Genomic DNA, 19,564 nt, shown 5'->3' with positions numbered 1-19,564 from the left:
TATATATATATATGGTACACCTTCGCGCTCGCAGCGTTAATTGCCTCTTGTAGACTATTATATTTTTGAGAACGATCATCTTGTTTTCTTTACGCAATCTTAATTCAAAATTCAATAAAGCCTGATCTTGTATGGTCTCTAGTATGGTACGCTTTTGTTCGACGGTATGATTCCATTTCTCGGTTAACAACTTGTACAGTTAAAGTATCTACACGTCAAGCGAATGAGTGCGCTTTTGGCGGACTTCTTTTAATGCGAGTTCTTCTTTTATTCGAGTTGTATAATAGGTATGACATTCCTTTTTTTCCGAGATAATTTATTTCTAACTCTCATTTTAATTGTTCGAAATCTCTAACGCTTCTTATTTGAAAATAACTTTAACAGTAACTTTTCTTTAAGCTTGATATTTAAAATCTCTTCTAATAACGCGAATTTTTTAGCGAAGGTTATCTTTTCTATTGCATATGTACTTGCTATTAAATTCTTATAATTTTTGTCGAGAATATCTGTCTACTTTGGGTATTAAATTTCAAACATTTTTTTTAAGTGTCCTACGACTCTATGCAGCTAGTTTTTATAATATCTATAAGTGTCGGTTCATATATAATATTTAATGAATATTATATACTCGCCTTTTTTTCTTCGTATTAATACTAATTTCTATATTGCTTATACGGTCTTGTAACCCTGTAATTGCGTCAAGCATCTTATCTAATAATTCTTTTTGGCTTATTCGTGTTGGTTCCCTGGTTATGTTCTTGTGATTGCTTTATCGACGCTCTCGAATCGATTGATTTTAGTTCTATTTCAACACCTGTTGCTGATTGTTCATTACTTGGCTCTGCGCGCGATGTGTCCGATTGCTGAGTTTCATATATTGTTTACCGTACATATATTGTTTACGGTGTCAAATAAATTACTCTCGTATGAAATTAACGAGGATGTTCGTATGTGTACGAGTACGTCTATAGTTTCAGTCGAATTGTTTTTCGTAGCGTTTATCTAAGTTTATTTGAAATATTTAAATGTTTGAAGGTGGCTCAATAATAAAAATATAAATAATAAGGAGCATACAGCCACGACGACAGATGTTAAAACGAAAATAATATAATGTATAATATTTATTATTAGTATGTAAGAAAACAGACGTTTCGGTCAATTAATTAAATGATTTGACCATCAGTACATGCAATAAAGAATTACAAATAATTTTATTAATTAAGAACGCAAAATCATTAGTCAAAGAAATATTAATACAGTATCAAAATGACAAAGAAAGAAATGCATAATATTAAAAAAATTATCACAAGTCAATAAGGTAGCAATAAATTCTTTTCCTTTCCAATCGTTTGTGATACGCGTTAATTGAGTAAGATAAAGTCCAAAGAATGAAATTTACCAACAAAAATATATATTAAAAAAGTAAAAAAAGAAAACTTTTTTTTTATAATAACGCATCTAGCGACTAATATCTTCCGTTTATGATTTCTTTTTTATGGAAACAAAGAATGACTTCGTATGAAAATACGGAATTTTCAGATTCTATTTAAAAATTAAGGAAAAGAAAAATGCTTTTTAATAATTAAAATATTTTAGACAATGATTAATTATGAAGATTAATTATGAATATAAACATAATTTTACATCAAATTTAAACATCAAATATAAACATTATTTTACTCACATTAAAGCTCACTTACCACGTATTTTTTAACACAAGTCCTCGCAGATGTACTTCTGAGTACCTCAATTTAAAAAAAAAACCAAGAAAAATCTAAACAAATGGTAAGAACTATTGCTGACAAACATTTTGGAAGATCATGGCTCGCGAACAATATATATATTATATAGGGTAAAGGAAAAGAAGAATGTTAGTGGAGAGGATAGTTCCATGTGTGGGTAAAGAGGATTTTTCCGATGATTGGTAAGTAAATTTCAAGAAAGCGTGTCACTTTGTTTAAGCAATTATCTTATCATTTAATATCGGTTCATTTCGGAAACCATGCTTTTATAATAAGTTGTTCTGTATCGAGAATACTAATATTCTTCCAATCAATTGTATGATCATGATCAAGTTTGTGACGAGAGATAACCGACAAAGAATTAATAGGTTTTTTAAATCATTTATGTGTTCTTTTAAACGCGTCCTTAATTTTCTTTTTGTCTGTCCTACATAAAAGTAATTGTACTCATTAATTTTATAAACATCATTAGAATGTTCTTTTTTGATTTTCTCTTTACCCGTTTTAATGAAATTGTTTGTACAATTCATTGGTTTATAAGCTATGTTGAAGTCAAATTTTCTCGTAATAGATTTGAATTTTTCAGAGATTTTATAGAAATACGGAATGATAAAATACTTTTTAACAATCCTGGAGGAATCCGAGTTAGCAATATCTTTTTTTTCTTCCCTGATGTTTTCAAAATTGCTTTTGAACGACAATGCCTTGATCCTGTTGTTAATAGTTATAAATAAAAATTCGGATGGATATCCATTATTATTAGAGAATATTGATTAGGGAAATAATATTATTCTCATGGAATTTTGGATAGGAAAGGAATAGAATTCTGTCTCTCCAAATGCTCAATTACAACACCCCTTTTGTATTCAACAGGATGATTAGAAAAGTTTAAATATCTTCCAGAATTTATTGGTTTTCTGTAATTGTCAAAAATAATTCTCCCATTTTCGATTAATATTGGGTGGGAAAAAGTTCGTGGCGTTTTTCCCGCTAGATGGCATTAAATGCTCAGCAGTCGGCAACTACTAATCGCATCGGCAACACTAGACGTGCGTTTAAAAAGTGACATTTTAACCTTTGTTTTGACCCGAAAAAGATTGAAATTGGTGAAGTCGATCAAAATTTATTTTATTTTGAAAATGGAAATAAATAAGAAAAAAATTCGCTACATTTTGCAGTATTACTACGATAAAGGCAAAAATGCTGCACAGGCTTGTAAAAAATTTGCGCTATTTACGGTGAAGATACTCTATCAAAATCAGCAGCACGGAAATGATTCGCTTTCTTGCTGGAAATTTCGATGTAAAAGATGAACCTCGCTCCGGTCGACCAATCACTGAAAAGTCCGATGAAATCATAGTAAAAGTCGAGCGTGTGAGCATGTGAGCACTATGGAGATTGAGAACTAAGCATCGACCACAAAACAGTTTTAAATCATTTACACAAAGCTGGATACAAAAAGAAGCTCGATGTTTAAGTTCCTCACGAGTTGAGAGTTAGGAACATGATGGACCGAATTAATATTTGTGATATGCTACTGAAACGGAATGAAATTGAGCCATTTCTGAAGAGAATGATAACTGGTGATGAAAAATGGATCATCTACGATAATCCAACTAAAAAAAAATCTTGTAAAGAAAGAAAGGAGAGAAGACGCAAGCAATCGCAAAACCTGGATTGACGAGGAAGAAGGTGATGTTGTGTGTGTGTAGTGGGACTGGAAGGGAATTCATTAGCTGTTATCGTCCAATCAAACAATTAATTCCGAACTCTATTGTGAACAATTGCAGAGATTACAAGCAATTGAGAGGAAGCGGCCAGAATTAATCAATAAGAGAGGTGTCGTCTTCCATCACGACAACGCTCGACCACACACATCTTTGATGACTTGGCGAGAGCTTGACTGGGAAGTTTTAATCCACCGTATAGTCCTGACATAGCATCCTCAGACTATCATTTGTTTAGGTCTCTGCAGAACTCTGTTAATGGTGTAAAGCTAGCTTCAAAAGAGACCTGTGAAAATCACTTGAAGTTTTTCGATCAGAAACCACAGAAGTTCTATCGCGATGGAATTATGGCTCTGCCCCAAAAATGGCAAAATATTATAAAAAATAATGGAGCATATTTGGTTTAAATAAATTGATTTCAATACTCTAAGAAAAACACTTTAATTTTATTAAAAAATCGTCATGAACTTTTTCCCATACCCAATATTTTTACATCGAGAAAGTTTATTACTCCATTATCACCATATTCGACGTAAATTTGATTCTTTCATGATAAGAATTAAAAGAGCACAAGATTGTATTAATATGCTTGTTAGGAGCTGCAATGATGATGTCATCAATATAACGATAATAGAGTGAAACATGTATTGTTAGTCTTAAAAATGCTACATTCTAAATCTTGTATCACCAATCTGCTAGAATTGTAGAGAGAGGAGATCCCATGGACAGATCGAATATTTGTTCATCAATTTTGTTATTGAATTTAAAAAGTAGACTTTAGAATAATTGAAATTGCTATTTCAAACTCGCGTGGAACGATATTGTCGTGTTATTGCATATCGAGTCCCATCTTTCCAAGACACTTTTTAAAACTAGATCGTTAGGAATGTTCGAATAGTGATTGAAGTGATGTCGAATGATATGCTTTGATAATTTTCTTGTAAAGGCATACCATTAATTTTTTTATGAGAAACTGTTTTTAATATAACTAAAATTTTTTTTATTGCTTTATCAATAATGTCTTTTAGAAAATTGGACAAATTGAAGAGAGGATTGTTTATGCAACTAACGATCATTCTTAAAGGATAATCATCATTATGTTAGTATTCTCGATTCAGAACAATCTTATTCTAAAAGGATGGTCTTCGAAATGATCCATAAACGACAAGATAATTGCTTAACAAAAAAGTGACATAGAACGCTTTCCTGAAATCTATTTACTAATCATCGGAAAAATCCCCACACATAGAACTCTCCACTAACATTCTTCTTTTCCTTTACTCTATATAAATACTGTTCGCGAGCCATGATCTTCCAAAATATTTGTCAGTAGTTCTTACCATTTGTTCAGATTTTTCTCGGTTTTTTTGTTTAAATTGGGGTACTCAGAGATACATCTGCGAGGACTTGTGTTAAAAAATACGTGATAAGCGAGCTTTAATGTGAATTTATATTTGATTTTCATAATTAATCATTGTATTGTCCTTCATAATTAATCATTGTATCTAAAATATTTTAATTATTAAAAAGCGTTTTCCTTTTCTTTAATTTTTCAATAAATCTAGAAATTCCGTATTCTCACACGAAGTTATTTTTTTAAAAAAGGAATCATAAAAGAAACATATTAGTCGCCATTATTATAAAAGAAAAAAAAAGTTTTCTTTTTTCCTTTTTTAATATATATTTTTGTTAGTAAATTTAATTCTCTGTTTCTTTATCTTATTCAATTAACGCGTACTACAAGCGATTAGAAAGGAAAAAATTTGTTACTATCTTATTGACTTGCGATAATTTTTTTAATATTATGCACTTCTTTCTTTGTCATCTTGATACTGTATTAACACTTCTTTGACTCGTGATTTTGCATTCTTAATTAATAAACTTGTTTGTAATTCTTTATTGTCATCTGTATGTACTGATAGTCAAATCTTGACCGAAACGTCTATGTTTTCTTATATAATAATAATAAATATATTATTTTCGTTTTAATATCTGTTGTCGTGGCTGTATGCTCCTTATTATTTATATTTGTATTATTGAGCCACCTTCAAACATTTAAATTTTATCACTACATGAGCATGAATATGTTTTAATTTACCGTTTTTTGATTAGAATATATTTCGGATTCCAAACGTGTCTTCTATTAAAGAAATGTATAAAACTTATTCCAATGCGAAATTAAGAGTAAGAATTTTTTTTTAAAACTTGTTTAAATGATAAACTTATCCCTATACATTTAAAAAAAATTTTGCAGTTCGAAATTAATACACACCACTGTTCTTCTACATATCAAATAAATAGACTCAAACACAATTTCATTCAAAAATTATTACGTACAAAATTGAATGACGCTTATAGACAACTATTACATGTATGATATGAACTTTTTACAAACTATAAAATTATTAACTCGTCTCTTCCGTTTGATATTTGTTGTGCGTTTTTCCATCGTCAAGAAATTAATTTCAACAAAAATTGAGACAAAAAAAATTACAAAATTAATAAAAAAATCGATAACTTAAAGTCTGCTAAATTGCGTTTTCAAAATAAAAATATTGCTTATAGTATTGCCATTACAAAACCGCTTATTGATGATTGCCAAAAAGATTTTGTTCCGATTAAAATTAATAATATTTCTACATATGACGTTAAAGAAAATAATTCTATTGTTACACATCATGTAAATATCAGTCCGAAGAATTTTGTTTTTTGATTATAAATTAAATAATATAAACAATAACTGGTTGATCAACCTCAGCAGTATTGAGATTCCGGAGAATGCTAAATTCATCTTACAATTAGGTCAACGTTTCAATTTATCAAATAATATTACAAATAAAGAAAAAATAACTATTGAATATACTACATTGAATAAACATATAGAGAATAATTTATCTAAATTAGATGAAAAAAACAAAGAATTCCATTAGAAAAGATATTATACCCATTCTCGAAAATATAAAATTTAGTTTTCCGAATAATTCGAATTCCACTTTGACAAAAAAAGAGCTCAAAGAACTCAATCAATTTGTTGCTGATCACCCTGAATTGTTAATTACTAGAGTGGATAAGGGTAGTACTACTTTAATACTAAATTTTAAGGATTACAATGAAAAAATGTACTAAATTTTGTCTGACAATTTACAAAATAGTAAAAAAAGACTATTAGCAAACGATGGAAACGCGTACACTTTTGACACAGTGGAGAACTAAAGGTTATATTGATCAATCCACGTATAAAAAATTGTATATATCGGACAGAGATTTATCAAAGTCTTATGGGCACCCTAAAGTACATAAGGATGGTTAACCTTTAAGAATGATTGTCATAAACAATCCTCTCTTTAATTTGTCCACCTTTCTAAAAGATTTGTTGATAAAAGCAATAAAAAAAAAGTTAATTATATTAAAAACAGTTTCGATCTCGTCAAAAAAATTAATAGTATGCCTTTAATAGAAAATTATCAAATCGTATCATTCGACACGATTCACTTCGACGTATTCGAACATTCCTAACGATCTAACTTTAAAAAACGTCTTGAAAAGATGGAACTCGATATGTAATAACACAATAATACCATTCCACGCGAGTTTAAACTAGCAATTTCAATTATTTTAAAGTCTTTTAGTCAATTATTCTAAAGTACTTTTTAAATTCAATAACGAAATTTATGAACAAATATTCGGTCTGCCCATGAGATCTCCTCTCTCTCTAATTCTAGCAGATTTGGTGACACAAGATATGGAATGTAGCATTTTTAAGACACTAACAATACATGTTCTATTATCGCTATGTTGATGACATCATCATTGCAGCTCCTAACAAGCATATTAATACAATCTTATGCTCTTTTAATTCTTATCGTGAAAGAATCAAATTTACGATCGAATATGGCGATAATGGAGTAATAAACTTTCTCGATGTAAAACTATTAATCAAAAATGGGAGAATTATTTTTGACAATTACAGAAAACCAATAAATTCTGGTAGATATTTAAACTACTTTTCTAATCATCCTGTTGAACACAAAAGGGAGTGTTGTAATTGGGCATTTGGAATTTTATTTCTTTCCTATCCAAAATTCCAAGAATAATATTATTTCCCTAATCAATATTCTCCAAAATAATGGATATCCATCCGAATTTTTATTTACAACTTTTATTAACAACAGGATCAAGGCGTTGTCGTCCAAAAGCAATTTTGAAAACATCAGGTAAGAAAAAAAAGATATTGCTAACTCGGATTCTTCCAAGATTGTTAAAAAGTATTTATTTCTATAAAATCTCTGAAAAATTCAAATCTACAAAAAAATTACAAGAAACTTGACTTCAACATAGCTTATAAAAAAATGAATTGTACAAACAATTTCATTAAAACGGGTAAAGAGGAAATCAAAAAAGAAGAATATTCTAATGATGTTTATAAAATTAATCATGAGTACAATTACTTTTATGTAGAACAGACAAAAAGAAAATTAAGGACGCGTTTAAAAGAACACATGATTGAAATGATTTAAAAAACCTATTAATTCTTTGTCGGTTATCTCTCGTCACAAACTTGATCATACAATTGATTGGAAGAATATTAGTATTCTCGATACAGAACAACTTATTATAAAGGCATAGTTTCCGAAATGAACCATATTAAATGACAAGATAATTGCTTAAATAAAGTGACACAGAATGCTTTCCTGAAATCTACTTATCAATCATCGGAAAAATCCTCTTTACTCACACATGGAACTTCCTATCCTTTCCACATTCTTCTTTTCCTTTACCCTATATAAATATTGTTCGCGAGCCATGATCTTTCAAAATATTTGTCAGCGGTAGTTCTTACCATTTGTTCAGATTTTTCTCAGTTTTTTTTTTTAAATTAGGATACTCAGAGGACATCTGCGAGGACTTGTGTTAAAAAATACGTAGTATGCGAGCTTTAATGTGAATTTATATTTAACCTTCATAATTAATCATTGTATTGTCTAAAATATTTTAATTATTAAAAAGTGTTTTTCTTTTCCTCAATTTTTAAATAGAATCTGGAAATTCCATATTCTCATATGAAGTTATTCCTTACTTCCATAAAAAAGAAATCATAAACGGAACATATTAGTCGCCAGATGCGTTATTATAAAAAAAAAAAAATTTTCTTTTTTCCTTTTTTAATATATATTTTTGTTGGTAAATTTCATTCTCTGAACTTTATCTTACTCAATTAATGCGTATTACAAGCGTTTGGAAAGGAAAAGAATTTGTTACTATCTTATTGACTTGCGATAATTTTTTTAATATTATGCACTTTTTTCTTTGTCATCTTGATACTGAATTAACACTTCTTTGATTAACAATTTTGCGTTCTTAATTAATAAACTTGTTTGTAATTCTTTATTGTCATCTGTATGTACTGATGATGGTCAAATCTTAACTGAAACGTCTATGTTTTCTTATATAATAAATATATTATTTATTAATAAATATCTTAAATAATAAATATATTATTTTCTTTTTAACATCTGTCGTCGTGGCTGTATGCTCCTTATTTATATTTATTTGAAATATCTGTCATTCAAATCTATTAGGTGTACAACTTTGTTTCCGCCGTTTTCCAATAGATGGCTTTAGCGGTAAGTGATGGTCGAAATAAATAGATCATAGAATAAACTTGTCACACGTCATATAATAAACTTGGGCATCTGTCAACATAACTCCATAGAAACATTAGTCGATTTGTGTCTGCATCATAAAGTTATTCTCGATTGAAAATGTCAGTTTACGAGCCAAATTCTCGTCATTTGCGGGAGGTTTCAATTTTTTGCTTCAATATGAAGAAATCTGCGGCTGAGGCTCATCGAATGCTCTCAAATACTTATGGTGAGGCCGCTATTAGTGAAAGAACGTATCGTGAGTGGTTTCAACGCTTCAAGAACTGTGATTTTGACGTCCAAGGTCATGCTCTGTATTTGGTGGGACCAGCTCGGCGTAGTGTATTATGCTGTTAAAACCGACTAAAACAATCACAGGCGATCGGTATCGAACGCAATTGATGCGTTTGAGCCGAGCATTGAAAGACAAACGGCCGCAATACAACGAGAGACACGATAAAGGCTCCCCAAGGTAAATTTTATAACGATTGCGAATTTCATTGTTGCAGTTTTCATCAAATATGTTATTCCAAGGAGCTGGGAGCAACGAATTCAGGATTCGCAGGGACATCGGAATCAGAGCGAATAGACTTTACGCGCATTTTTTCAAAATCTCAAAATAGTTTATTAATAAATTAGCGCCATAACTTTATTTTTATCTTCAATTACTTAATTATTTCCTCCAACTCGTTATAGATTTTAGATAGACGAAATTTGGAGTGTTCTCGTGAAAATCCAAACTGTGAGCGAGTGAGCTCCGAATCGATGCTCCAATCTGATTATATCTTCTCCTGATTTCCGCGTGTCCATCTGATGACGCGCCTCTCGTCAGCTTTCTCAATAAATAAAATTCTTCTGAAGTCAGAAACATCGCGGAAACATGTCGTGAAAATATTTCTTAATTAAAACATTATCAAACGTGATGTTTTAATTAAATTTTTATTTATTTATTTTATTATTATAGTATTACGACGTTCGTAACACTATAATAATAAAATAAATAAATAAAGGATATTTATAAAGTTCTGGCCCAACAAAGTATCTCGAAAAATGTTATAATTTTTTTATGAAAAAAATATATGAAAGTTTGAAGTTTAAAAATTCTATTTATTCCTTTTATTAGTTTAACCTTCGGTTACGTCATTATAAAAAAGTTACGCCTCCAATATCAACTTTGTTGCTATCAGTACAGAGAACAAAAAATTTTTTATTCGTGTAGGTATGATTGCCTTTGTAACCATTCAACAGTTATGGAAATTATATTTCTCAACAAACAATTGACATCAAAATTGAATAGTAAATAGAAATTTAATGTCACTATCGATTCTTTTTTAGAAAAAGGAGTAGGGTATATAAGGATTGATTTCGGCCCTATCCAAATTTTGTCCAAACTTATGAAAATTTATTTTTTGAGATAAATTATATGCAATTTAAGTTATTTTAGCTTAAACGGAGCGGTGACATTGCCATATTTATTCGGAAATTAATATTTTGAATACCTTATATTTTATTGAAAAATCTTCTAAAAAATCATAATTGTCTTATTGAAAAATGATCTGAATCATTCTGGAATAAAGTTTTCTCAATTCTCTTTGCATTTAATGATGTTAGAATTCACACAATACATATACGAGTATTAAAAAATGATTAATATTTGATTTCCTGTATAAACTATCCGCAAATGTACATACGTGCGTGCGTGCGTGCGTGCGTGCGTGCGTGCGTGCGTGCGTGCGTGCGTGCGTGCGTGCGTGCGTGCGTGCATGCGTACAGTTCTCTTATTTAAAAGCATAAATTCTTTGCTGTAAGTACACAAAAATTATATGAAAAAATAATTTATGTTTTTAAAACGGAGAATCGTGCGGTATCAAATTATACGATATTGAAATACATTGCCAATTGTTCCGTATTGAATTATGCAGTATCAAATTGTGCCGTATCTAATTGTATCATATCCAATTGAGCAATATCTAATCGTAACATGTCCAATTGAGCATTATTAGGTGTATAAGCTTAAATCCGCTGTTTTTGATCGGAAAAACACTTTTTTTTTCCTAGGAAGCAAAAATAAATTTATTCAAAGTACTTGCCCTCGCTAACTATACATTTTTCCCATCTTTCGGGCAATTTGTGTATACCATGCCAAAAAAATTCCTCATCTTTCGAGCAAACCATTCATCAAGCCATTTTCGGACGTAAGAATCGAAGTGCCGCTCAGCGAGCGCGTGGCCCATCGACGAAACAGATGATAGAAGGTGCCAGGTCTGGTGAGTAAGCGAGATCAGCACTTCCCAGTTGAGTGTCTCCAAGTAGTTTTGGACCATTGTTGACGTGTGCGATGGTGCATTGTCGTGGAGGAAAATCAGCTTGTCATGTCTTTTCCGATAATGCGGCCTTTTTTCACGCAGAGCACGGCAATTTGATTAGTTGTTGGAGGTAACGGTGAGCTACTAGTTTCACCAGGTTTTAACAGCTCGTAATAGATGACCCTCCTGATCCCACCAAATGCACAGCATCGTCTTTCGTCCGAAGCGATTTGGTTTTGAGGAAGATGTTGATGTTGGCGGGATCAACCCAAGATTGCGTTTAGGATTCTGAAAGTAGATCCACTTTTCATCGCCTGTCACAATTCGATGTAGGAACGACTTTCTTTTTTGTCTGGCAAGCAGAATTTGGCATGTGTTTTGGCGTCGCTCCATCTGCCTATCGTTCATGCGGCACCTATTTTCCGATCTTTTGAACCTTCTCCATGGTAGCCGCATGGAAATGGCTGCTTGAAATACCCAATTGCTCGACAAGCATTTTTTGCGATTAGGTCCTCGTCCAAAAGAACCTGCCAATCTTCCTGGGCCGATTTTCACGCTTCTTGTCACTCAGGTCAAAATTGTCATCATTGAACTGGTGAAACTAATCTCTGCACGTTGTTTCCGATAAACCATTGTCGCCATAGGCCTCCACAAGCATTCAATGCGATTCGGCAACTGATTTCTTCAAATTGAAACAGAAAAGCAAAGCTTCCCGCATATGCTTTTTTTTTAGCAAAAAACTAGATATGATTACGAAAGAAAAAATGTATGTTGTTGTATGAAATTGCTGATGATGTGCACTGGTTAATTGTATTGACAAATGTCAAACACATAAGAAAAAGTGTGTTGTGTGCCCAGGGTAGCTTTGTACGCTCGCTAATGCCACCTATGAGCAACAGCGAATTTAAGCTTATACATCTGGTAACTACCAAAAGACAGAACGCGGTGTGTATCGGGAGTGACGGTACGATCACGCACAACTTACACATACAATGTAGTTACACTCTAAAAAGTAGATGCCTTAGATTCCTTAACTCTTAAGTGTCGATATCGTTACAGTGTACAGTTGCGCAGATATTTCATATGATAAAAGAACTGCGCAACGATATATAATAATAACATTGTCGTTAAAAGTTACAGAATAGGACCCCTAGTGTGGATTTAACACCCGATGTCTATAATTCTCCCCATATTGATGCTAAATTAATACCATAGTGTACATTTGAAACCCATGGTTTTTATAATATAAACTTTATATCAACACCATCATGGTATGAGTTTAATATGAGAGTGTAAATTTAAAATCCATAGTGTTAAATTCACATTCATTTGATATCAATACATTTCACACCGCTATTTCTTAGAATGTAATCGACAAATCTGAACTTTATGAAACGGAATACGAGAACGATGATTATGAATATACGCGTCCCTTCGATACAGAAATCTGGAGCTTTACAATAACGAATAGTTTGTTTCGCCACTTCCTCTACTCAGGCTGGCCGCGGCGCCAGCTTTTCGGCTTTGTGTTCCACATCTTCGAAGCACTCCTCGAGGTCAATCACAACACAATAAATGTCGAGTATAGATCATACTGGAAGCACGTCATTGACCGCGAGATCTTACGTGCTAGATTGTGTTGATTCCAAATTCATTCGCAGTTATTCGCAGACGAACCCTGCGACTAGCGAATTAATAATCACATAGAGCATCCCGAGTATCTTTGCGTACAAAAGGAGGATAATTTTTGAGAGTTTTTCTATCGTTCTATTTCTATGTTTTCTTATCTATTTTTTTTTCGTAGAAAAAACCGAAAATATTCATTACAATAACTAAACTTACAATAGCTAAACTTAAGAAAAAATTGGTACATCAAAATGAATAAAATTCTTACTCGCATCATTATAAAATAACTCAGTTATATTTCAATAATTTATTTATTAGAAATTAATTCCAAATTGGATCGAATGGAAATAATATTGCACAAACGTTCATTAAATTATATTTTTTATTTGTCCACTTACACACTTGCATCTCAGTACCATTTCCTTCATTTCAAACGATGCGCGCGCGCATCATAGTTATGTTTACCAACTCTTAACAGACGAGAAAAACGTCACGTCTCAGAAGATAAGAAATTAAAGTTAATCTATATTAACAGAAATAATTGATAAACTAATTTTAGGTAGAAATGAAAATGGATATTGTACATTAACTTATTCTTCATTTTTTTCTTTTTAAGATAAATTAAAAAATAAAGTACGATTCATATCTGGCATTCTTTTCTTATCTCTTTTTTTTTAAATCGATACCTACATACAAATAACTGGATTTACACTTCCGACGCGACAAAATTATTTTTACACGCAGTCGGCCAACTTGGGAAGAGTTTGTGCGAAGCATATTATTAGACAAAGTTTTAAAAAGGAACCAAATATACAATATTTTAACATTTCTTATGGTTTAAGAAAAAGATCGAAAACATCTGTTTCTGCAACAATAGAGACAGTGTTATAATCTGTTCGTAATTCCAAACAAAAACAAAGAAACTGAATTACAAAAGAATGTAAAAATATAAAAACCACTAACAATGAGCTTTATCTAATAGGATAATTATTATGTTTTCATTTGAAATTTTAAAGTTAACCTCGATTATATTTATTTCTGGCTTAATCCGGAAAATGATACTAATTCTAAAAATATTTTAGATAGTATTTGATAATGAATATTTTTCCCTAACTTCTATGACACGTTTTCAAAAGAAAAAAAAGGGTAACAAGAATATTTTAATACTTTGTATATATTTAAATTTTTATGAAAACAAGTAATCTTCTGCAGTATATTATTTGAATATAATGTTGATGTTTCAGAAACATGTCTACAATATTTCAATATCATTGCAGAAATATTATAAAATAATTTTATATAATTATAAGTAAGAATATTCTAACCTATATAACAGTCAAAGCTAAATCTTTAATGCTTAAAATAATTCAATATGAATTTTATATATATATATATATATATATGTACATATATACTAAATTTTTAGCTATTTAAACTGCGCGCCGAATTGATTTTTCGGACTTACAAACGCAATTAAACTATTGGAATAATATCACAAATTAAATTGACAAACAAATTTTGATGTTCAATTCAGTATCATATTAGAAGGAGATAATGTGCTAAAAAATCTCGGCCAGGACTTGAACTCGGATCTTTTGTATTAGCGTCCTAAGCCATTAGATCACCGACTTTGAGTGGCAGCTTGAGTAAGACCTCGATGGTCTAATGACTTAGAACGCTCGTACGGAATATAAAAGATCCGAGTTCAAATCCTAGCCGAAGTAATATTTTTCGCAATAAATTTATTTAAAGTTTTTTAGCACATTAACATCCTTCTAATATGATATTGAATTGAATATCAAAATTTGCTTATTAATTTAATTTGTGATATTATTCCAGTAGTTTAATTTCGTTTGTAAGTCTGGAAAACCAATTCGGCGCGTAGTTTAAATAGCTAAAAATTTGGTATACATGCATGTACATATATTTTAGGCATTAAAAATCTAGCTTCGACCGTTATAGCCTTGGATATTCTTACTTACAGTTAGTATTTATTATATTATAGTTTTAACAAAATCATTTATTATTATAAAATATCTTTCAAAAAAAATTATAGGAATGTTGTAAGCTTTAAAAAAAAAAAACAAATTTCAAAAAACAATATTTCAAACTTACAAATGTTCCTGCATTATTAAAATTATATTTCATGCTGTAATACTTCCTACAAGAATTCATACCATAAAGATATTGTTTACTTTCCATGATAACAGATACATATATTTGATAGCATTCGCTGTGAATATGAAGGATACACGATATGGCTAGCTAACAAGATGATCGGCGAATTTAAACACAAATTGGAATCATCCAACGCGGATACTTTACGAATCTCTGGTGACGTTGTGCTTTATCAACTTAGTATGAGTTATACTTAAAGAATTGATGAATTACGAACGATATTTGATAATTAAAGGTAAAGAAGACGAACGTTAGAATATAGAAGTTGGTGAGATTTGATGCTTTGTAAATTGTTTTCAAACATGTAAAACACAAATGTATATGAAATATTTTCGATAAAAGCTAGACTGTAATAACAGAACCCTGCTTAAAAAGTCCGATAGAATCAGATAGAAAAAAAACTCTATCTGATTGAATCGTGTTTTTGGTTCATAAATTTCAGATTACTTATCTGAAATATTTGATAGCTTTTCTATATTTCTCTATCCTTTTTTTTTGTCATATAGCTTATATATCGTATTTAATCAATTTCTATCTAGTCATATTTTATCAAAATCAATAATATTCTATCATATTTTTGGTTCGTAAATTTCAGGTTATTTATCTGATATATTTGATAGATTTTCTATATTTTTCTATCGTTTTTAATCAATTTTTATCTGGTCATGTTTTATCATAATTAATAATATTGTATTGTTTTAATCGTAAATTTCATATTATTTTAAAAAAAAAGCTTTTTATAATATTGTAATTAAAATACATTATTAGTTATTTTCTATTATTCTTTTGTAGAATCATGTATATTTTCACATGCAATTTATTAATTACAATTTACAATTTTTGAAAACGAAAATATTGGAATCGACGAGATATTGGATTCGAACCTAAGACTTACGAGGTGATAGTCTAGCACTCTAACGCTGAGTTATCCCACGCTTGGATACTTTAGCATGTAATGTAGAGACAATGTGATTATAGAGACATTTCTGGATTAAGTTACCTAGATTCTTATAAACATTGTATCATGTTTATCTTACCTTGTTTACCGTATCTTAAATTTATCATATATCTTAACGTTTTTAATCTTAAATTTTAGATTACTTACTTGATATAAATTTTCTATATTTCTCTATCATTTTTATCATACAATATAACTTAATTATCATTTTTAAACAATTTTATCACGTTTTATAAAAATTAATAATTAATAACATCCTATGTTTTTGAATTGGAAATTTCAGATTACTTATTTAAAATATTTGATAGAGTTTCTATATTTCTGTATCATTTTCATCAGCTCAAATATCGTTTTCAATCAATTTCTACCTAACCATGTTCTATCCAAATTAATAATATTCTTTCGTGTTTTTGCTCTGTAAATTTTAGAATCTGAAATTTAATCTTAAATTTTACAATTTGAAATTTACGATTAAAGATATGATAGAATATTATTAATTTTGATAAAACACGCGACTAAAATACAATAATTGATTAAAACCGATATTTAAATAGTATAATAAAAACGATACAGAAATAAAGAAAATATGTCACTTTAAAGTTATCTGAAATTTATGATTCAAAAACATGATAACATATTATTAATTTTAATACATGACCAGATAGAAATATGGTAGATTCAAAACAATATCTAAGCTATATAACGAAAACGATAGACAAATACAGAAAATCTATTTAATATAGCAATAAGTAATCTGAAATTTACGATTAAAAACGATATAATGTTTATAAGAAATTATATAATTTAATCCAGAATGTTCTTATATGTTAGAATAAGATAGATTTTATGGAAAAATTATCGTATTTTAGTTAGCAATAAGCAGTAATATGACATTTAGGTTATTAAATAATTAATTACTCAATGAATAATTAATTATTAAACTTAAATGAATAATTAATTATATAACAATGGTAGAATAATTTTTTTATAACATTTATCTATTTAAACATATAGGGACATTTTCGGATTAAATTGTATAGATTCGCATAAATCCTCACTTATTTTATACTAAATTATTTTATATTTTAAATCAAATAATATAACAAAGAAGTATATTATGTATACAGTTACTTATTCTATCATTTAAATAAGATAAGATATAAGCTATAGCTTTATTACGTATGCTAAACTCTGCAAAATAATTGTTTCAATGATCTGAAGAATGTCATATTATATTGCCAACGATAGGATACAATAATTTTTCTATAACATCTAATCTTATTCAAATATATAGGAGACGTTTTCAGATTAAATTATATAGGTTTATATAGGTATAAATATTCTTATAGTATAAATATTCTTTCGTTTATTTCTTATTATTTCAGACAATGACCTATGTGTATCGCTAACGATAGAATATGATAATTTTTCTATAATATCTGTTTCTATAATATCTTATTCAAACATATAGGCGTATTAGGATTAAATTGTATTGGTTCATATAAACATTCTTCTTATTTCTTATTAAATCAGATAATATGATAGGATCATATAGAGAAGCTTGTAGTCTCCGATAAGTATTTTGTCATTTATTTAATATAAGATATATATTATATAAGATATATATTATTTAATATAAGATATAATATAAGATATAATATAAGATATAATATAAGATATATATTATTTAATATAAGATATATAAAACGATAGAAATCTATAACTTTTCCATCGTGATTTTAATCCGATAGATACGATAAATTCTGATTGTATAGGACTGAATGAAAATTGAAAAATTGTATAAAATTCCTATCAGATTTCTATAAATTTCTACCGTTTTTTATCAAATTTTTTAAGCAGGGAAGGTAATTAGAAAGTACTAATTCTTATTTGGTATAAATGTTGCAAATGTTCATGAATGGATACCCCTTTTAGAAAAGAATATCCTTTTATAAAAATATTGAATCCCTATATCTATGAATATCCCTTTTTATCTATGAATATTCTTTCATAAAAATAAAAATTAAATTTTCAATTAATGCTCATAAATTATTATTTTCATGTCTCACCTCCAAAAATATTTTTATTTTTTATTTTAGAAAGAAATGTTTTAAATAAAAATAGAATTGTTTCCAAAAAAAAATAAACAAAAGAAACTTTGATAAATTGATCGCTCTATTGCATAATATCTTCAATTCCATATTTCGATTGAAAATAGGCTATTTTGACCGGAAGTCGATTTTTTTAATGATTTATTAGGATCATATACTGTGAAGACATAATAAGTAAAAAATGAAGTCTTTAGCAGTCGAAGCTGGACCTTAAATGTTAATACACGTAATTCGATATAAATTTATATATCATATTTATATCCTGAATTGCGCTGAATTAGTTTTTTGGACTTCGGCTGGATTGTTCCATCTTTCGGTAAACTTCAGCTCACTGTCTTATACTCTTATTCTCTTATGATCTTACTCTTTTATTTTTTCGTTCATCTAGAAGATAAATTATCACATAGTCCGAAGATAGAACAAGTCTTTAGAAACGCAAACTGAACTATTATAGTAATATCACAAATTAAATTGACAAACAATTTAATAATTTGATGCTTAATTGGCATTATTTTAAAGAGATCTTAATATACTGGAAATTTGTAAATAAGTTTATTGAAAAAAAATATTTATAACTGTATATTATAAGGGATCGAGCTTCGATATCTTGCTCTTGACATCATAAGCATTAAGATCATAACCATCAGTGACTTTCAACAAGTTTTAATCAGCGTTTGTTATTCCTGGAAAGTTATTAACAAAAAAGTTTGAGAAATAATATTTCGATAATTATTTACATCAGGAACTCCAACGACCTTGACAGTGACATGTTGTCATGGTCATGATCCTAAGTAATCTCCAATAAGTTTTACCTATCGCTCTGTCATTCATTAAGAAGTTATTAACAGTCAAAGATAGTAATTTTTTCCCTATTTTACATGAAAAGTCAGATGATTCTAGGCAAGGAGAGAGGTATAAGATGGATCGAATAAAGGAATATGATTTTCCACGAGAAATGAGATCTATCTCATCTCCTTCCTGTCTATAGTCGCACGACTACAGTATAATAGCACCCCTTATAGAAAAAAACTTTCAAAATTTCAATGTTGATACTCAAATTTGAATGTAAATCCCAAATTTTGGGAGTTTACTCTGAAATTTGTGTGTTTACACTCAAACATTGAGTATATACATCTAAAGATTGAACGTTTACACTCAAGTTTGAGTTTACATACTAAACATCTAAGGTTACCTTAACACTTGAGTACGACACACAATAAATGAGTGTATCCTCAACCAAAACTTTAATCTTTGAGTATCCTTAAAATTGAGTA

At 29.4% G+C, this 19,564-nt stretch overlaps 1 protein-coding gene across 1 annotated transcript in view; it reads left to right on the top strand.

Moving 5' to 3' along the window:
• The window catches only part of LOC105622101 (galectin-8-like), a 205,507-nt gene extending 190,089 nt beyond the window's left edge, over positions 1-15,418 (top strand). Inside the window, exon 7 of the mRNA XM_012203533.1 lies at positions 15,271-15,418. Within this exon, the coding sequence (XP_012058923.1) occupies positions 15,271-15,418 (148 nt within the window). The remainder of the gene's footprint in view (positions 1-15,270) is intronic.
• The last annotated feature ends 4,146 nt before the right edge of the window (positions 15,419-19,564 follow it).

This window comes from Atta cephalotes (genome assembly GCF_000143395.1).
Source record: "Atta cephalotes unplaced genomic scaffold scaffold00040, whole genome shotgun sequence".
NCBI lineage: Eukaryota > Metazoa > Arthropoda > Insecta > Hymenoptera > Formicidae > Atta > Atta cephalotes.
This window is presented reverse-complemented; position numbering and strand designations above follow the sequence as displayed.